The following is a 22216-nucleotide window of genomic DNA, read 5'->3' on the forward strand; positions in this document are numbered from 1 at the left end:
TTAAGTCTAAATGACCATCTGCATCCAGGAATGGATTCTTTAAAAGGATAATGTGAAAGGTAGTGAAGCTATGTAGGCTGATGATAGCATTATTTATAAATCATCCCTTATATTATTAAATTACTATTAGAACAGGATTTCCTGTGCCCCTATTTAAGCAGAGTCCATGCTGCTTTTATGTTTTCTTTTTTAAAACTCCCTCAACACTTACTTTTCTTTACCACTGTTTCAGGAGTGGGTTCCAGCAGTCACTACTGCCGGTTCACTCGTGGGTGCTTCGTGTGCACTTGATGCATGCACAGAAGCAAAAAACAAGATGACGGCACTATAGGCGCCACCCAGAAAACTGGTTCAGGGGTGTGGCAGGCCTGGGTCGCTGCCGGTTGAAGCGACGCAGGCTGCCAAACCACTACCAGTTCGGCTGAACCAGTCCAAACTGGTAGGAACCCACCACTGCACTGTTTACATACTGCATCATAATTTTTTTGAAATAAAATTATCTACCTGAAAAAAACCATCTATAGGCTATTCAGGTCTGCTCTGACTGTCACCTTTGTTGTAGTTCCGTCCACTCTTGTTTTTTTTAATAACATAAAAACATCTTCCATTACGTACAGTGTGTCGATTTGGTTACAAAATTTTTGTGCATCTTTTCCATAATCATCACTTAAAACTTTATATAAAGTCGTGTGTTATCAATAAGATATATTTATACATTATATATTTAGATATAGATACATCATTATTATAGTGTTTCTTTTATTTGACTTTCACTATTATTTTTTCATTTTAAACAAGGTATTCTACATATGGGTTCATTTATGTTATCATAATTCATTACATCAACTTCAATATATCCAATAGTGAACTATTTTTATACCTATTTTAAATCATTCTATTATTTTGGTATTGGTAACATTCTCTAATAATTTTCAATTCCATATTTATTTGTTTGTTTTTTAAATCTAACCACTGATAAAATAAATCCCATATTCTATAAAATTGTTTCTTCTTATTCTCTAATTTCATATGTCAACTTACTCATTTCAGCACATTCCATTATTCATATCATCAATATAATATATATGTATACAATTATTATAATTATTAAACATGCATTGAAAATAACTATTATTACATCATTTTTATATGAAGCATGCTAAATTTAGAATAAATTTATATTATGGCATTTCATTATATCATCCTGAAATCATCCAATAGTATTACATCTTTATATTCTCACTTACAGTTTATATAAAATTTCATATTATCATTTCATTTTATCAATCTAGTGTATATAAGTGCAATATTATTGTTAATCATTTATTGGACTATAACTATTATTTCTTTGTCTTACACATAATACTCAAAATTTAACTAAGTTTAACTTAATTTTTATTGTAACATTTCATTTCATCATCTTGTGTCCTTCCAGTAGTAGTGCAGTCCAATATCTCTTTCCATTTGTAAAATCTGTATTCTAATTATTTTCTTGATAGGTCTTGTGTGGACTTCTCTTGGCAACTTGTTGTTCATTGCATATCTTTTAAGGACTCAAAACCCTCCACTTGTTCCTTCCATCAGCTTGCCTTTGGTTATCACTGGTGCTTCTGCCAAAATTACTCTCGTTGTTTCTGCCAAATTTTCTCCCCTTTCTTTTTCCATGATTTGAAGCCTGAGATAGAGTTCCAGTTCATCAACTTCTCCTTTCAATGTTCCACATGTATCATCTCCCTCCACTCTCAGTTTACTGTCAATGTCAACAATTTTCTTATCACTTTGTTCATATTTTTCTGGAATTTTTTGAACTCTACCCTCAATTTTTATCATTGTTTAGTAAATATTCTCAACTCTTCCCTCCATTCTTTCTGTTCTTTGTTCTATAATCTCAAGACTCTTTTCAATGTTCTCTGTACTTATTAGTACTTTTTGAATTTCAAGCATAATATTTTGCAATGTTAATTTCTTTTCTTCTTCATGTTGCACCATTTTTCCAGATTGTAAACACTGCCACTAAATCATCCAAGGCTTATTGCTAGGTTTCAAACAAATTCACTATAATCTTTCAAGTCCAGGCTTTCTCTTTACTCCAGTCCATTTATTGATAATACTCCACAAGAGCATCTGTATAAACAAATCGTGCTCTTCTCACTGCTCCTTTCAATAAACAAAGTCAAGGACTTTGAGATATAAAATATAAGTCAAGTGTTCATAGGAATTAGCGTTTCCAAGCCTCCAGCCTCTAAGTGGCAGTGTTACTTCTTTTTCTTCTGCTTTTACCCTTCTCTTTGTTCCGGACTTGAGAGAAAAAAATGTTTAAAAGGTAAAATCCACCCAAAAGTTGCAAAAAGAAAGAGATTCTTACTCCACAGGTACAAAAAGTGAGGAAAAATAGAAGAAGGGGGAAAAAGACCAGTCCAATTTAAAAAGTAAGAGGCATTTGTAAGAATTCCATCCAAAAAAGAAAATGAAGTTAAGGAAAGAAAGATAACACTCTAATTTTAATACAGGCTTAATCTGCCGCTTACTCTTTTCTGTCTTCAATTTTTAAATTTACTCAAAATCTTTTTGGGTTGTTCTCTAATAGTAAAATTTATCTCACCAATTTTGACACACTCTCTCTCCTGCTCTGCTTCCATTGCAGGCGGCTGTCCCAATCTTGTGCAGCCTCAATGGCTGCTTCTCTTGTAGCCAGAAAAAAGAGCTTCTCCTGGATCAATCAGGGTCTTTGCAATGTCCCTGAGATCAGCAGGATATGCCCTTCTCTATCACCATCTCTAGGGAATGGTTTAGGTCCAAAAAGGACTGTCCAGAAGTAGAGATATTGACAGCAATCCTGGAGCACCAAGACTGCATGTCGTGTTGTAGCAACATCAGCCCTGCCTCCATAGTTCCGTCCATTCTTGAAGGTTACTGCTGGAGATGAGACATACTGTACATATAAATTTGATCTCACATATAAGCTATTTTTGAAGCAAAGTGACAATTTAATATGAAGCTTGTCTTAAGTTTTAACAAATCTGGGACAACCAAAATGGCTTCAAAATACACAAATTTGACTTTATCACCATTGCATGCTGAGTTCTCAGATGTGGAAGTAGACCTGTGATTTTCAATGATTCCCTTATTTTTACCACCCCCTTCTGGCTGTAGAACAGGGGTGCATAGTTTGAAGCTTCAGAGCTATATGCAGTTGTAAATTGTTTCTTCAAAGGTTGAACTGCTATTTTTCATGTAATGGAAAGAGACAATATTTTGAAGGTATTCACAATATACTCTACACCTGAAAATTAAAAATTCTCCTAGGCGCTGCTTGGAGAGTCCAAGCATGGGTTAACACAGTCTATCTGCCCTAGGACTGAGTATCTTTTTTCTTTGACCACATCTCCCCTTTGCCTCTAATATCTCAGTTTAAAAACTCAGTCCACCCAAGAGGACTTAATTTGGGGAGTTCCTTGGCCTTGGGGCAGATAGACTGGACTTCCCATTTTGATTAAGAGTGTATAAGCTTTGAATTGCCATCCTCTGACCACCAGGAAAAAGATTGAGACTCTGCAATCCTGTCCCTTATTAAGGCTGAGAGATTGCTGAGGTAGCTGCCCACCGCTAAACTCAAGCGCGGCAAGACGTGACTCCTTCGCCTGATGGAGGCCGGCGAAGGGAAGGGGGATGATGAGGAGATCGCGGAGTTCTATTGCACCCCCCAGCGCTAGGAAACCTACGTGGCACGAGCCGAGCCTCTGAGTAGCTCCGGCGAGTGCGGGCACCTTCCTCTTCGTCCCGCCGGTTGCGGCTGGGGAGCTCCGCCGAGTGCGCCATTTCCCCCCTCATTCTGACAGTTGCGGTGGCCATTTTAAACTGTCCTTTGCGCGCTTTCTTCGGCGGGAACTGTCTCCAACCAGCAGCAGCCTCTCTCAGCAGTGGATTGCCGCCAGGAGGCCAGGGCCTTGCCTGAGTTGCCAGCAGGCCTTCCCTCCCATGAAGCATCTGTCCAGCAGCGGAGGGCGGCTGGAGGAAGGGTATTGTCTCCCGGGCTTCCCTCTCCCCCCTTGGATCTGCGGGCACTCACAGCCAGCCAGCTCAGGCCCATTAACAGCCCATTGACTCCTTCTGGGTAACCACCGCTACTGAGCCACCATGCCAGACAATGTTCCCTCTAATTTTTTTTCAGTGTGAGCGGAAAAGTATAGTGTTTGAGTGGCACATTTTCATGCCTGAGCACCTGAATTTTTTTCACAGATGTCACCTAAGACAACAATGAAATCAGTATTATTTGAAACTCAAAGTTATGTTTATTCAAGGTACCCGCTTAATTAAAAGTGTTATATAACATCTTTTCTGCTGCCATCTCTTATTAGTATCAGTATTATGATTACATTACTTTGTTGTTTGTACGCTGAGACTTTTTGCACCAGAGACAAATGCCTTGCATGTCCATTTACATTTGGCCAATAAAATATTCTATTTTTTAAAAGAAAATATCAATGGGTTATGAGGAGAAACAAGATAGTCTGGCTAGCAGCAGTGCCCCAAAAGTTGGGGGCTGCTGCTTTGGAGGTGTAAATAGTGCCTGAGGCTATTTATTGCTATCGCTGATCGAGACACCAAGGGAGAGGAATGGATTGTTTCTTATTTTCAGGGAAAATTTTCCCCCTTTTGATAGAGGCGTCTTTTCTTGTTAATTCTTTTGAAGGGGAAATTCTTTGAGGAGGGGGCGTCTTTGGAGGGGGGAATCCTTCTTACAGGATGATGGGGGATGTCTTGAACTCCCGAGAAAGGCGCTGGAGTGCCTGGGTAAATGATAGCGGGGTGGAATCGGGTTTTCTTTAAATCCTTCCCTTTCTCATCTGCCAGGCCTTCCCGCTTCTTTTTTCCTCCTTTGCTGCCTAGGCAAGACAGAAACGGAGCCAAATTTGGTGATTCTCAGCGTTAAGCGCCGGCCCTTCCCCGCAGGCTCTGGATGAGTCTCGCTGAGTCTTGCAATGGAGCGAGGGGAGGGGGACAACAGAGAGGGAAGTGGGGGGAAGGTTGTCCCGGACTGGCTCTCCTCTCTCCGAAACTCCATTCACTAGAAAACGGCTTCCTTCCCTCGGCTTCCTTCGTGCTGAGTTATCCTTTAGAAACTTACTGTTAATGCCTACTTCCCTATCTCCCACAGGCTATCGGGGCTTTTTTTCCTGCTCCCGCCCCTCCGCCGCCTTCCTACTGGCTCCCGTAGCCTCAAAGGCTCCTCAAAGCCGCAGCGCAGGGCAGCAAATCCGGCGGTGCTGTTAGAGGAGGAGGAGGCAGCAGCAGTTAGTCCGGCCTGCAAAGGACCTCCTCCCCAGCTTCCGGAGCCTGTGGAAATCACTGCGCGGGAGTTGAAAAGTCCTGCGCGGTGTTTTCTTGCCATGTGCGCGGCCGCGCAGCCGCGCAGCTTAGAGGGAACAGTGATGCCAGATGGAGGTTCTGAGGCACAGGGAGCACAGTCAGGGACTTCAGCTAAGCAGAGCAGGGTGGAGCTTCCAACCAAAGGGGCAAAAGGGGGCAAGGGTTCTTTTAGCAAAGGCCCAGCAGGGGCCCCAGGGGCTAGTGACAGGAGTGACAGTGCCAAACAGCACAAGACGGGTATGGGATTGCCCAGGCCACGGGGACAAGATCCATCCCCGGAATGTATGGAGATCCCTGAGCCAACCCCAGGCCAGAGGGGGGATAGAGAACCTGTCTCGCCTCAGGAGAGCCGGTCTCCCTCATCCGTTGGCAGTATTTCCAGGGATTCATCCCCTGAGGCATCCTGGAGCTACCTTGATTCTCCCAGCTCTTCCCTGAGAGAGGAGCTGGACCCTTTCCAGGGTATTCCTCCTGCTGAGGAGGGATCTCATTTTGGGGGCAGCAGAGGCTGAAGAGCCTTCAGCAGGGCCCACAGGAGGAGCAAGAAATCAGGCCTCTCTCCTGAGATACAGGAGATAATAACTTTAGCTATCTCCCAAGGGATCGCGAAAGGCATAAGGCAGAAGAGTAGCAAGAAGGCTGTGGCTCCCAAAGCCAAGCCTACTCCCAAGCAAGTTGAGGATCAGGATCCGGCCTTCCCTGGCAGTTCCATTGCTACGGAGGAGACTGCCCTGGAGGAAGGGGAGGTATAGGACTTCGAGCTGTTGGAGGACGAAGATCTTGCTCCAGATAAGCCAGCATTCACCGGTCTCTTTAAGCCCTCCCTCTTCAAGTCCATCCTTCATAAGGTGAAGGCTGCTACTGAGCTGGGCGTTACCCCCAAGGGCTCGACTGCAGGGACTTCCACCACTAAGGACCATAAACAGGGCTTGTTCAAAGAACCACCCTTGGCCCAGGAGTCTATTCCGGTCCCGGACCTCTTCTTAGATGTAGTTCAGAGGCAGTGGATTCAGCCTGAGATCCTGACAAACCCCAGTGGGGGGATAAGACCCTATATGCTGTAGAGAATAGGATGGAAGAGGCCCTGAAGCTTCCAGAAGTGAACGCTCCAGTGGTCTCCTTGACCTCTAACTCCAACTTGCTGGTGGACTTCTTGGAAGGTCTCAAGGCAGAAGACAAAAAATCAGAGAAGGCGTGTCTTAAGACTCACCAGGCAGCTGCCTGGGCTATTAGGGCATCCACTTCTGCATCATTTTTCATCCGTTCCTCGCTCCTCTGGTTGAGGCAGCTAAGAGCCAAGCCTCCCTCCCAGAGATCTCAGTGGAGACACGACCTAACTAAAATCATCACGGCAGTCGAATACTCTGCCGATGCTTCCCTGAACGCAGCAAAATTTGCGTCCAGGGTGCTGGCTTCCAACGTGACCTCTCGGCTTGCTCTGGCTCCGCCATTGGTAGGCGGAGATGAAGGCCAAGTGGAAGCTGGTCTCTGCCCCCTTCAAGGGGGGTCTCCTGTTTGGGGAGGCGTTAGACAAGTTCACTATTGAGACAAAAGATAAGAGAAAGATCTTACCTGCAACTCTCAAAAAATCTGATCGCAAGGGATCTGGTTCCTTTCAGAGGCAGCCATTTCGGTCGCAGGACAGTGCCCAGCCTTCCACCTCTTCATCCTATAACAGACCCTATTCCCAGCAGGGCGATAGAGGTCAGGTCATGGGTTCCTTCGGGTCGCGTGGTAGACAACAACACCAACACTCCTTTCAAAAGACCTTTCATGGCGGATCCAACTACCAGAACTTCCATCGTGGGAAGTGACCACCACAGGGATCCCCCTATAGGGGGTCAGCTACAATACTACGCCAACAAGTGGGGGGAGATAACAACAGACAAGTGGGTCTTAAGCACAGTCAGGACGGGACTCCGGCTGGAGTTCCTATCATTTCCCCAAAGGACCTTCATCCGTTGCCCCTCACCCAGGAGCCCCCTTGAAAAGGGAACTCATGCAGGTGGAAATCCGTCATCTCATACAAATAAGGGCTATAGAACCAGTACCCAGGGAGCAGCAGAAACAGGGGTTCTACTCCATCTTATTTCTGGTGCCCAAGGCGTCCGGGTGGGTAGGTGGAGGGCCATCCTGGATCTGAAGCGCCTGAACCCCCATCTGGCATATAGGCAGTTCAAAATGCAATCCCTCCATTCCATCTTGGATTGCGTGAGGCGGGGGGACCTCCTTACCTCAATAGATCTGAAGGAAGCTTACCTCCACGTGCCCATACATGCGAATCACAGGAAGTTCCTGAGGTTCTTCTTTGAGGGGGAGCACTATCAATGCCATGCTCTTCCCTTCGGACTTTCCTCTGCACCCAGGACATTTACGAAGCTGCTGGCGGTAGTGGCAGCTCACCTCCATAACCGTCCCATCCGCCTGGAGTGTTATCTCGACGACATCATTATTCACTCCTCCAGCTAGGCCCAGGCATGGCGAGACGTCCAGACTACCATCAGGACTCTCCAACAGCACGGTTTTTCGGTAAACCTGAAGAAGAGCCACCTGGAGCTGACCACACGCATACAACACCTGGGCGTTATACTGGACTCGAACTCTTGCCAGGTTTTCCTGTTCCCGGAGTGCCTGAGGACTCTCAGGGACAAAGTGCAAATTTGCAGTGCATCCAGATCAGTGCAGATTGTCCAGTTATCCCAACTACTGGGAGTCATGATCTCATGCCTGAAGGTGGTTCCCTGGGCTCGTCTCCATGCCAGGGAACTACAATGGTTCCTCCTGCCCATGCAAAGGGTGAAGGACAGCATTTAGCACAGGCGCATCCGTGTTCCTCCAAAGGTGACTCGTGCTCTAACCTGGTGAAGGTCGAAAGCAGTGAAGAGAGGGTGTCTGTTCAAAGAACCTGAAAGGGTCATTGTAACCACCAACGCCAGCCTACAAGGGTGGGGAGCGCATTGCCAGGGCCATCTGGCCCAGGGACTGTGGAGCCAGAGGGAGTCTTCCCACAGCATCAACTGGCTGGAGCTCCGGGCAGCACAGCTTGCTCTGCGTCACTTCTCCCCTCAGGTTGCGGGCCGGCACGTTCTGTTGCTCACCAACAATAATAGCAATATAGCAATAGCAGTAGACTTATATACCGCTTCATAGGCCTTTCAGGCCTCTCTAAGCGGTTTACAGAGAGTCAGCATATTGCCCCCAACAATCTGGGTCCTCATTTTACCCACCTCGGAAGGATGGAAGGCTGAGTCAACCCTGAGCCGGTGAGATTTGAACCGCTGACCTGCTGATCTAGCAGTAGCCTGCAGTGCTGCATTTAACCACTGCGCCACCTTGGCTCTGCAACAAAGTAGCAACGAAGGCCCACATCAACAAAGAAGGCATCACGCACTCCAGATCACTGATGACGGATCTGTGGAGGCGGTCCTTAACGGAGTGTTCTTTGTTTTTAAACTGAGATATTAGAGGCAAAGGGGAGGTGTGGTCAAAGAAAAAAGATACTCAGTCCTAGGGCAGATAGACTGTGTTAACCCATGCTTGGACTCTCCCGCAGCGCCCAGAGAACGACCATTCAGATAAGCCAACGGTCTTTTAACTATCATCCTAGTATCCTCTACATGTTGTAGAATGATTATCACTGAACAACAAGTCTCTCAGCTCATAAAATACTGTGCACGCCTTATGCCAAGGGAAGGATAAATTAATAAAAACCTTTCAGCCCACAAGAACAGTCACATAATGGCATTCTGAGCAAGCGTGCAGCTAATAAAACATCTGTATTTAAATATATTAAGAGTTAAAATTGTATATACTCCTTGTGCACTATATTTTCCTTTGATAAATTATTTGCAATTTTAAAACAAGATATGATTTGGCATTAATAGTGAATTTTATTTCTTTACACACAAGAAACTAGAATACTAATAAAACAGACAGAAATTCATTTTTTTCATTATCCAGTATAAGATAGATTCATATCTAAATTCTCAGACAACTGAGTTTTCAATAAATAAATAGTGTCCAAATACATTTTTCTATAGTATAGCAATGCCAATACTAATGTAACCAGGCTACATATGACTATCTTTTCCAAATAGACATTCTATCCACGTAACATTATCAGCTGGAGAAAAATATTTTAGCATGCCACTTCTGTCTATAAACCAGATTCTTTAAAGGAAAGCATTCTTACAGCTAATGATACTCTCTCTCACACACACCTACACACAACCCACACACACCACCATCACACTGGTAATGACTCTCAGCGGCCATTTAAGACTCTTCAATGTCTTTAAATGTGGATCTGTTGTTACTATAATTAAATCCATCCACTTTGTTGTTATTGTCATCTTTTCCCTCTCTTTCCTTTCACCTTTCCCAACACCACAGATTTCTCAAGGGAATTGGGTGTTTTCATAATATATCATTATTTGAGCCTGGTCATTTGTACCTCAGATGACAACTCTAGGTTGATTTGTTTTCTTGGCTATCTATAATATTCTCAAAAATCTTGCCCAACACCAAACTTCAGAAACATTAGTACTCTTTTTATTCTGCTTCTTCAATGTCCAACCTTCACTTTCATATTGTGTCAGGGAAAAAATAGTTAATACCTGCACAATACTGAGCTTTGTAGATAGTGACCTGTCCAGTATCTCAATATTTTTTCCAAGGCCTTCACTGCCACCCTACGTACTTCTAGTTTGTGATATATTTCTTGACTGCTGGTTTCTTTATAGATGATAATGGATCCTAAAAGGCAGAAGTTACCTCCATATTGTTAAAGTTATGGATGAATAAGTTGACATTAGTCTGATCTTTATATTTAATTTTAGTCCAAATTTTCCCTATGCTCCTTGACTTTGAAGACTAGAGCTTGCAGATCATTAGCATTTTCAGATATCTACAAACACCCACACCCACACACATCATTCTCTGACTTAAAGGATCATGCACATCAGTTCCATTAATGAATTAACCCACCTATATAAATAAAAGTAGCTGGCAGGTTCAACTGAACCAGCAGAATTCACATTTACTTCTCTGATGATGTTTATAAAACTATGTTATAATCCATTTCAATCAAAGCATTCAGATGTTCCTAAAAATAAAATCCTATTGTCCCACAACATAGTCACATGACTATTAGAGACAAGCAAGGATAGGCACAAAATAGGACATACTTGTCAAGTGCAAGGAAACCAGGAAATCCAGGCAGTTCAAACGAATATAAAGGTTTATTGCAAGTGTTGTCCCCAAAACTGGGATCTTGCTTGGTGTCGAAGCTGATAAGTCACCAGACACAAGGTGTGATCTAGAATTGTACTTTTATTTTGGTACCAAGATATAAGGACCTTGGTTTGAAAAGCTAACCAAGGGCCAAGACTAGAATCTTACAGCAGTTTTTATAGTCAAGGGATGGTCACATTCAACCCTTTGCCCTTTCCCTAATAATGCATGCATAACAGATAATATTGATTGGTTATTTGGATTTCACGTCACTTGTTTTTCACCCCCCAGGTCATGGGTATCTTGCAAAGTGTGCCACCTCTATGTGGGTTTTGGGGTTTTTCTTATAAGCGACTTATTCTTGTTCCTAATACTCTGGCTAGTGGTTTTAATGTGCTAACTTTTGTCTCGTTGTTAATGTGCAGCCCCCCCTCTTTCCTATTGCACAGCAGAATAAAAAAAGAAACAGTTTTATCTGAGGCAGCTCCCCCGTGACTCCCCCTCCCTCTTCAATGAGAGACAAGAAAGAAGCAAAGTTCTTAATTGTCAAGGCAAAGAAATAAGGACAATAGAAAATGTTTTATCAGAATTCATATTCCTCACACTCATGTGGATTCCATCCTGGATCTTATCGCCACATATGACCCTTCCTCTGATCCCCAGGGCCTCATCTGTGCATACATTCCATCATCTGATCCTTCACAAGCTTAAACGTTCTGCAATAATCTGAACTACTAATGGTAAAAGCAAATTGGTGGTAGGTAAGACTCAATGGAATTCAAGGTGGGCTGGAGTTAGATCCCTTGTGAATGCGAAGGGACTCAAGACGTATGACCTCCCTTAGGTTCAGTCTGGTCATCTCCTGCATACTTTTTGTCTTGAGCTCAGAATAAAACCGGACACATTTTGACTACTTCAGCCATTGTGATGATTCTGCTTAATCTTACATCACCCACTTCTTCACCTTTTTATCAGAGATATTAGCAAAGAACACCACAGTTCCTTTTGCCGAACTATTTCTTAGATCAGTTAAAAAAAGAAAAGAATTTTACCGTATTAAGTAAGTACATATCAAAATGGCCAAGAAAATAATGTTTAAAAAAGAAAAAAAAAGGATAATTATATGTGCAAAAAGACAATTATGATCTTAAAATGATTGGCTTTTATCTTTCTTCTGTACTTTAAGTTGCTGAACTCCTCAGAGAGTTTAATTAAAATTAAATTATCTTCATTTATTATCTCAGTTGAGAAGAAAAAAATATTTTTCCTCTATGGGCAAGAGTAAAACTGATTTTAAAATCATTCCCTTGGCTAAATTTTCCAACATTTTGGTGATAGAGAGCCTATACTATGAATTAAAACTCCATCTATTCTTTTTGCTCTGGAATTACAAAAATAGAGTAATGTTAACGACATTTGCCTTTTCTTTAATTGCCTTATAAAAGGGCAGCCAGTTTGCAAGTTCAGAGAAAGAGCATGAGAAAGAAATTGAAGAAATCTCTGACATAAGAAGCTGAAAGATAATTGGATTTTAAACTGAAAGTAATCCAGTTGCTGAAATTTCTGTAACCTAAGCTTGCTTTCACAGTATAGCTGGCTGCCAAGAGTCAACTATTCTTTTAAAGGCGTTGTGGAAGGAGAGATGTGCTACTCTATGCTAGTCAAAGAAATAGTCTGGTATCATCTTTTTAACAGATTTTATATAAGGCATAAGCTTTCTTACCCTTGGAGCAATGCAGAAGAATACATTTACCCCTTTTTTGATAAACAGCCTTCTGAATGTATAGATGACTTCAAAAGAACTTATCCTCACTTATCTTTAATGGTCAGACAAATTTATAACATGGCAGCTTTAGGTCTAGCACTGATGAAATTACCTAATTTAGGTAATGAAATGTTTGTAAGAAAACTACCAAGCTCAGACAACTCTCTCCTGACAGTTTAATGTTTAAATATCATAGTGCAAATGATAAACCTTAGAATAAGAGCAACACAATTAGTAATTGCATTGAGATAGTAAACATGAGAGAGTATATAGCAATAGCAATAGCAGTTAGACTTATATACCGCTTCATAGGGCTTTCAGCCCTCTCTAAGCGGTTTACAGAGTCAGCATATTGCCCCCAACAACAATCCGAGTCCTCATTTTACCCACCGCGGAAGGATGGAAGGCTGAGTCAACCCTGAGCCGGTGAGATTTGAACAGCCGAACTGCCGAACTGCAGTCAGCTGAAGTAGCCTGCAGTACTGCATTTAACCACTGCACCACCTCGGCTCTATACCATGTTGCTACAAATCGAAAATACATGCTTCTTAAATTTTCTCATAAGAGCTATTGGATATTTTCTAATTTCTTGACCCTGAAACTTGCTCAGAAATATTTTTGGCCATCAATTGATATGCTAAGAAGTGAATATAATAACAGATGGTTACATATAATAAAAGTATAATTTACAGGTTTCCCTTAAGAACATAAGACCTTCGTGGAAATATGTGCTTATGTACTTTTATGTGCCTATCAGTGATGCGTTCCAGATCCCGGTGCAACCGGTACAGTGCAACAGGGTCCGGCGTCCCCCACATGCACGAGTGTAGCATGCGTGCACACGGACATGCATCCTTACCTCCACGACACCTCCGCAACATTCCAGCTGCTCGGCGGAGCATCGCAAAGGTGCCGTATGCTCCGTGCATGTGAATGGAAGGGCTGAAGAGCTCAAATACAGGTAAGGAGCTCGGGTGGGCCCTCTGGAGCACCGTACTGGAACAGTACCCCATACTGGGATGTACCACCTGCAACCCATCACTGGTGCCTATGTTCTGTAATATACATGTATTCTTCACCCTTCAACCACAATTGAGCCCCAAATTTCTGTTGCTAATTGAGACAGTTGTTAAGTGAGGTTTTCCCCATTTTGCAACATTTCTTGCCAGTTGTTAAGCGAATCACTGCAGTTGTTAAGTTAGCAACAGGGTTGTTAAGTGAATCTGTCTTTCCCATTGATGTTGCTTGTCAGGTTATAGAAGTTGATTACATGACCCCGCACACTGCAACTGTCATCAATGAGTCAGTTACCAAGCATCTGAATTTTGATCACTTGACCTAAAGCTGCTACATTAATTGTAAATGTGAAAAATGATCATAAATCACTTTTTTTCAGTGCCTTTGTAATTATGAATGCCACTAAAGGTACTGTTGTAAGTTGAGGACTACCTGTACTTACAAAGCAATGGGAAGAGCAATTTTAGGATTATTATATTGTGATTTGAATATGCTAAATATCATTTTTATAGATATTGTGTATTATTGAAATTACTAAGTCCATTACTTTGAGAGTTCCTAAAGGGAACTTTATTTTTATTTTTACACACACACATACACACACACACACACACACACACACACACACACAATCTCAAGACGTCAACAATTAATTGTTTTCAAATTCAAAGGTTTAGAACTTAAGCTGTGACTTTTCAATAAAGTATCTATTTTTCCCAAGGATGTTAACTGATCACTGCCAGCCTTAAGTGAAAATGGCATATCTGTTAATTTTGATGAATAAATGACAAAAAACAATTTTTTGGGAGATTTTTGTTGAATTATATCACTTTTATGCTGTTAAAATGAAATAAAAGCAACATATTGATTATATCTATTTAAAAAAAGGGAGGAAAGCTTTATATCAGATGTACATTTCACATGACTGTGGATGGGTAAGAATGGACTTGGACTTTGCTCTCCTATGACTTCATCTAATAATTTAACATTACATTTTAACATTTTAGTGAATCAAGCTAATTCGAGTCGTAGTATAAATGAAAACAATGTGCAATAAGGAAGATGTAACTCTTCTAGGTGAAGCCCACTGATTTTGTCAAAACAAATATTAGTAAGAACTGAAGTTATTAAAAAATAAAAATATATAAATTGCAGTCCCCGTCCCCCCCCCACACACAGAATATTATATAACAGAACCAAGCACAATGCAAAATGAGACTGGATGGATCTGTATTTCTTTGTAGGAAGACTAGTTATCATAGATATTTCAGGAAAATATTTTCCTTGTAGTAAGCCATATATAATAATATTAAAATATTATGGCTAGATATGCTCAGTTTATTGTAAATGTAGGTTTTCTTATAGGTTTATATGATAGCTATGAAAAATAGTTTAAATGGAATAAACTATAATGATACTTTTCCTAGCAGGGCATGATTATGAGATCATACATCAATAATGTCTTATCAACTTGAAAAACAAGTTCAAGGAGAAGGCTTCTGATTAAAAACAAAGTCACTCCGAAGAGCCCCATTTATTCTTTGGCAATCACAGCAAATACTTTCATTTATTTGGATGAATTATTGGGGGGAAAAAGTCATCACAAATCAGGTGACCATAGGAAGGTACTATAATTTGATTTAAAATTAGTGAAGAAAGATCTGCAGTCCCAGACTACACAAGTAATATTGAAGCATCAATTTTAAAGAAATCATTTTCATGCTGTGTATCTTCATAAGCTAAATGAAATTTATTTGATGTTTCAAAGTACATATATACAATTTATTTAATGATAACATAAAAATATTTTCAAGTTTCAAGTCCTTATTTAAATCATCATTTAAGTAAATGTCTCCTTGAATTTGAAAAAACATATATTAAAATATTGTAGGCAATCTAATGAAAATTACTAACTTACAAAAAGATAACATTAATCATTCATTATTATTCCCTTTCCCCCTTCACTAAACTGCAAATTAAATATTCTCTTTTTTGTTCATAGCAGGTATATACTGGACTCATTCTTCCCCTAGATGTGTTTTTATATCAGTAAATTCCTTCAGATAATTATGTAGGCCACAAATAATAGCTTGCATATTTCTTGTAAAAGAAAAGCTAAGACAAAGAATTTGCTGATACACTCATGTCGCTCCAAGAATTCTCCTGACAATGTTCCCACACCCAACCTAATTACTTCCCTACTATAAAAACATATTCCATCTGCACTTATTCTAATACTCTCAAGTCCAAAACCAATACACAATAAAGTCAGTTAAATAAATTAAGGATTGAAACCCATATAAAAAATCCTCAGAGATTCTGCAAGGGAAAGCATCTCCAACATCCATTTTATGCTGACATTTCACTTTATGTATAATATTTTCTTAAGCCCTGTTTATGAAAGAATTATCATGTTCCAGGCATATATTCTCTACCATAGCACGCTCTTAGTGTCACTCTAGTTTAAGGTTTGTTATTGACTTTATATAATACTTTGCTCTACTGTACAACAAATTTTCATTTGAAATGTATATAGCAGCAATCTCCAAACTTTCTGGCACCAAGTGTCATTTTTGTGGAAGGCAATTTTTCCACGAAAAAGGGAGGGATCATTTCGTGCTCAATCTACAACCTACACATGTGCAGATGACATTTTGCTTACTCGCCCACTGATTGCACAACTCAGTTTCTAACAGGCAGGTAATAGTCTTATTGTATTGCAAAAATAGAGACAAACACAACAAACACTGAAATGTATTATATGTAATTTTTATTGATATCTGTTCCATTTTTATTTCATGTAAAAGACAGAAACAGATGTTATAAATCATAATCCATATTTTGCCCTAGTTTTAATCTTGGCATATACAGTATATGTATGTATAGTCCAAATCATGGACTATATAAATGTGCAGCATTTTTAATTTTTGATAATAATCCACCCTCTTATTTTCATTATTTTTTGGCTTTAATTATTAGTTTTATAAATAATTTAATAGCTGATTATCACTCAAATGTGTCAAATACCTGGAATTCTGAGATTCTGAAACATCTAAATCTGGGCACGTTTTTTTCACCTGCAAAAAAAGAAATAGAAAAGAAATCATGCTTACAAGTGATCATAACCACAAAGATTTCCTCATTTGAAGTTCATGCACTTACCTCATAAAAAATGAATATTTATTACTCACCACAATCTCTATAAAATGCTTCTCATATTCTACTGTATGGACATACGATGTACAGAGAGTGTTTAATTATTCTATCAACAGATTCCAACTTAACAGCAGTTTGAGAAAATTTGAAGTACAGAAATCAAACGTCTAAGTTTGTCCACATAGAAATCAGAAAGACAGGCTGTTTTCAATTCTATAGAATTGTTTTCTGAACTGATATCCACTTCAAACTTTAATTAATAAGAAATATTTATTGATGATGTTCAAAATACAAGTGAAAATCATTGTTGTATTTTATTTAAGAGCAATAAATAGCAAGCCTCAGCTTCCCCCTTTCTCCACTTTTGCACCTATTATCAAAAACTCAAAAGGTATTCATTACCAGTGTTTAATGCACCAAGCAGTGGTGGGTTGCAGGTGGTATGCCCCGGTACAAGCAAATAGGAGCCTGCCCGGAGCACCGGGTACCGTTCCGGTATGGTGCTCTGGAGGGCCCACCCGCCCGCCTGAGCTCCTTACCTGTCCTTTAAAGCCTTCAGTGCTTCCGCGCATGCGCATAGCGTGTACAGTACCTACATGACACTCCGCTGAGCAGCTGGAGCATCGGGGAGGCTTGCAGAAGCGTCGCTGGCAGCTACAACACATACGCCTGCCTCCTGCATGCGCGTGCAGGTGGGTGATGCCGGAACGGGCTCTGGAACCCACCACTGGCACCAAAGTACATGATTTACAAATATAGTGAATTGTTTAATATTTAGAGATGGGGATGTGATGGCTCAGCAATTAAAGACACTGAACTTATGCAGCTGCAAAGGTGACAGCCTGGGTTCAAGACCTGAGTGGCACACAATAGGGTGAACTCCCATTACTTGCCACAGCTCCTGTCTACCTGCAGTTTGAAAGCATGCAAATACAAGTAGATAAATAGGTACCAATTTGGTAGGGAGATAACAGTGTTCTGTGTGCCTTTAGAATATAGTCATGCTGGCCACATGACCATGGAAATGAGCCTTGCTAAAAAACCAATATGAGCAATACTTCCTAGAGTTGGATACAGCTAAACAGGAGAAACCTTTATCTAATACTTTGAGAATAAACCAGAGTGCTCAGTAGAGAAAAAAGAAAAGTATTAAGAGAAGAAAAATAGGTAAATGGTCCATAAGGAAATGAAAGTACTTCAGATAGTAGACACAATAGGACTGGGCTAACAATTTAAACCAAGTATTTGTAGAATGTGTTGACACAAGGAAGGTAGCCTCTGTGAAGAGCTAAAGTAGCCACATCCCACAGAAGGTTCTTCCAGAGGTGGCTGTCCATATGTGCTTGTAGAGATAATGTCCTCTTCTAGCTTTGATTTAATGTTACTTAACTATTTAATAGAAGTGTTTGATATCAGGATATGTTTATTAATACAACAGAGATATTCCATAATATATTCTTAAATTCCACTTATATGTGCAGGTGTTATGAGTCTGGTCTGGAGAGAAGTAAAAATCTATATAGAAGCAATGTAGATAAATAATGTTTGAAGATTTGAAGTGTTCTCAAAGTATTAGAAAGGACACTTTGCAGAGTATATGTTGTATAAGTCTCCCTCTCGCTCTGGCTGTGTATATGCATAGAAATCCTTTTCACAGGTGTCACCAGAAATGTAATATATTCTCAAGTATTACAGTATTTAAAAATACTCATTGTTATAAAAGCCTAACTGATTTTATAACAAAATAACAAACAACATTGTAATTCCCTCTTCCAACCCACCCAGCCAACTGAACTAACTTTCTCCCATTTTCTCTCTTCTCTCTAGAAAACAGCAGTATTTACTCCTATTCCATTCCATTCCAGCTGTCTTCTTTCTTAGATGGTCCAGATCAGTATTTGCTAGAATAGAAAGGCAGGCTATAACATAATTTAGTCCATTTATTTATGGTCACTGACTGGTATATATCTACCCAGAAAAAGATGAAAAGAATAAATAAATAGTAATATGCTTTATTCTCATTGATAGGAAGTTCTCCAAATTGGGGGTTGATTAATTCTGACTTCAGATTTTTATAAAAGTTAAAACAGATATGTAAAGTATTATAATCTTACAATGGGAGTGATGGTGTAAATTTTAAAAATATGTTCACTGAAACAATTTTATTTACATATATGAGTAATATTCCTGTCATTTGATACTCGAATCTCAATGCAAAGTTTAGTGATTTTATATACAAGTAGTCCTCGACTTACAACAGTTCATTTAGTCATCATTTGAAGTTACAAGGGCACTAAAAAAGTGACTTATGACTATTTTTCAAACGTACAATCGTTGCAACATCCCTATGGTTAGATACTTGGCAACTGACTTGTATTTATGACAGTCGCAGTGTCCCAGAGTCATGTGATTATTATTTGTGATCTTCTGACAAAGTCAATGACAAAGCCAGATTCACATAACAACTCCCGTTACTAACTTGACAGCTGCAGTGATTCACTTAACAACTGCAGCAAGAAAGGTCATAAAATGGGCCAAAATTAACAAATGTCTCACTTAGCAACAAAAACGTTGGGCTCAATTGTGATCATAAGTCAAGGACTACCTGTATACCTTTGCCTCCCTGTGTGAAAATGACGAATTTCAAATATGAACCACACTTCTGCAGTAACTATTGATAGAAAAATATAAAATACAGTTCAATTCAATATTTTCTTTAGAAATCAGATGCTGAAACTATCTTTAGAGATGAGATGTTGGTGTAATGCACCTATGACTCCCAGCCTGGAACTGTTGATGCAATCACATTACTTTCAATGTGTAGAAGAGAAAAAAACTTACTCCCTTGCAATCCCTTCCCATCTAATCTCTCAATTCTCAGAGGTGGTGGGCTAGAAGGAGGCAAAAAATTTGCCTACAGAAATCACTTGTTTTTCTCCCTCCTTTTTCTCATTGCAGAATGGAGAGATTGGAGACGAAGAGATTTCAAGAGAGTAAGCTGTTTGAATAGTATACCTGTGGTTCCCAGCCCTGGGCTTCCGATGTGATCAAATTACTTTTGAAGTGTACAAGATGGCACTTGAGCATTTCAAAGAGCAGGGGAGTGGTTAGGAGGCAAACAAAAACCAAAGGTGTGGAATTGAGTATATAGGTTTTTTTTCTTTTTCAGTCTGAAAGCATAGTCACATGATTTCCTATTCTGCTTAGCAGCAGAATTGCTTGTCCCGCTCAAGTGAGAATTGCCTAGTTATGCTGCTTGGTTTACAATAGAACATGTACTGTATTATTTTACAGCAATCCTAGAACATAAACTATAAGGCCCTATTTACATAAGCTACAAAAAGAAGAAAGATGCTCAAATTGATAAGAATTATTTATTACTCAGCCCTAGGAAACTCCTGCAATTTTAAACAATGTACAATTAATCAGCATACAATTCCTATCAGTAAAAATTATTAAATAATGAAAATGCATAATGCAGTTATATTTTATATTCTCTTTAAAGAGATTACAAAAACAAAACAAAGTTTAGCTGTAGGTAACTAAAAATAATTAATGCCCAAACCACTATCTTTGGGATTAAGATCATGTTCCAAAAACCTGAAGGACAAAGAAATGGGCGTGGATTTACTTAATCACTTAATTACGTGTTGGTCATATGATTACTCCCTATGTATGTAACAATTTTATGTAATGATATTCCATACTCATAGTAAATTTTCTTAAACGTCATTTTCAAATAAGCAATAATAAATATGTTCCAGTGACATGTTTTGAAGAGATTCTGAGAGCTATCAACATTTCACAGAAGTCTACATAAAGAAGATTAAACAGTTGCCAATAAATGCTACTGAATTCTATGTCATAGCTCATGTTTTAATTGCTCTTTCGCTTTTTATTTTTGCACTGTACACTCTTATTTGTCATTCTATATAGACTGAATAAGTGCACGATTTAACATTTTAAAATGATTTTATGTAGTATTTTATAATTCTTTTACAACTATCTAAGCATGGACCTTTTTTTCTCAGCATATATTCTTTTGTGATTCAGGCTAGGAAAATAGTTCCACAAAAAAAAAAAAAACTATTTTTGAGGAGGCACTTAGTGTAATTCTGTGTCTTTAAAAACAATGCAAATGTAAAAGTTTTATCGAAATAAAATGCATGAGATCCTATTTTATAAACTTTTCGTTTAAAATTTGTAACCAATAAAAATATCAGATCCACCCAGTGTGCGTCCTAATTAAAGAAACTTGCAATCTGATACTCCTGCATGCTGTTCACTGGATCATATAAACTAAACTGAAGAACAAATTGGTTATAATAATTTATCATTCTATTCTACAAAATACTTTCTTTTAGCAACTTCCTGTAACTGTAAATCTCTTTTTAGTAATAATTTTATTTTTTATTTTTTTGTTACATAAACAACACATGCCCACAACAGTGGGGGGGAAAAATCAAAACAAAAAAAAACCAAAAAACAAAAGACAAGGCAGAGAAAAAGAAACAAAAAAACAAAACAAAAAACACAACAAGTATATGTTATAAAAAAGTATATCAGCTGGTTACAACATGTTTTTGTGCATCTCTTCCATTAATTCATATTAATTCAAATATCTTAATTCAAATGTTTACCATATTAACATCATCATACCTCCACTTTTAGTTGACTACAGTTGTTTAAACATCCTTCATCCTTAACTATGCCAAAGATTTAATCCATAACCACATGCTAGCATTTCATTTACTTATTTATAAAATCCTCCATTAACATCAAATCCTCATATCCTGTTTTAGCTAAACATCCATAATATTTAATACCAAAAATTCCATCCTCCATGTATATAGTTTATTATCATTCTCCTTTCTTTATGTAATTATATCGTATATCACAGCATTTTCCCCATATTAGTTAAGATTTAACTGTATATAGTTTTATTTTATTTTTAATAGTAATAATTATTGTGATTAATAACCTTTATATATGGTCCAAAAATATTTCTAACCTCCCCTTCTCATATCCAATTATTATTTATCATATCAACTCCACATTATATACATTACTATCATTATCAATTATTATTCAACTATATCTATTACAAATGAATTTAATTAGGTTTAGCTAGTTTTGAATTGTATTCTTCCATCTATTAGCCTGTGTCTCTCCAGTAACAAAACCTCCTTAATCCTGTTGCCATTCGTGGGTCGAGTTCTCCAAACGTCTCTATGAGCAAGTCCATACAAAAAATCTTTGCACCTTTTTGCGTATGGTGCCTCTCATATAATGCTGCCGTCTTCCGTTTGTTTCCTTTTTCAGCTTGTCTTTAATTCTCAGTGGTGGTATCAAAAGTTTTGCAGATGATATTTCATAAAGTATAAATTCTTTAATGCTTCTCACTCCTCCTATGCTCTGTCTTTCAAAGTAAATCTTCTGTGTGGCTGCCCCCCTTTCAGACATTCCATCTTTTTCTCCCTCAGAGGTAAACCAGTTGCCTGGAATATCAGCAAGTTGAAAATCTTCATCTCTAACATTCTTCGTTTGTATTTCAAGAACATTCAAACATTCAACATTCTCATTTTTTTCTTCATATTTTGTTGCTAGAAACAGTAAATAATCCAGTTTCCTCTCAAATCTGTCATATGTGGCAGATAATTTTTGTAGTGCAGAAGA

General features: G+C 39.1%; 1 protein-coding gene across 5 annotated transcripts in view; it reads right to left on the minus strand.

The window, feature by feature from the left end:
* The window catches only part of EYA4 (EYA transcriptional coactivator and phosphatase 4), a 135203-nt gene that overhangs the window by 59720 nt on the left and 53267 nt on the right, over window positions 1-22216 (minus strand). For all 5 annotated transcript variants that reach the window (XM_087718442.1, XM_087718440.1, XM_087718441.1 and 2 more), the window contains exon 3: window positions 16412-16461. Coding sequence is in view for 4 of the 5 variants with exons in the window: in XM_087718440.1 (XP_087574566.1) it covers window positions 16412-16461 (50 nt within the window). In the remaining variant the exon portion in view is untranslated. The remainder of the gene's footprint in view (window positions 1-16411; window positions 16462-22216) is intronic.

The sequence above is a fragment of the Thamnophis sirtalis genome, unplaced genomic scaffold, assembly GCF_051295495.1.
Source record: "Thamnophis sirtalis isolate CommonGarterSnake01/CBP01778 unplaced genomic scaffold, rThaSir2_p1.2 scaffold_6, whole genome shotgun sequence".
Classification (NCBI taxonomy): Eukaryota; Metazoa; Chordata; class Lepidosauria; order Squamata; family Natricidae; genus Thamnophis; species Thamnophis sirtalis.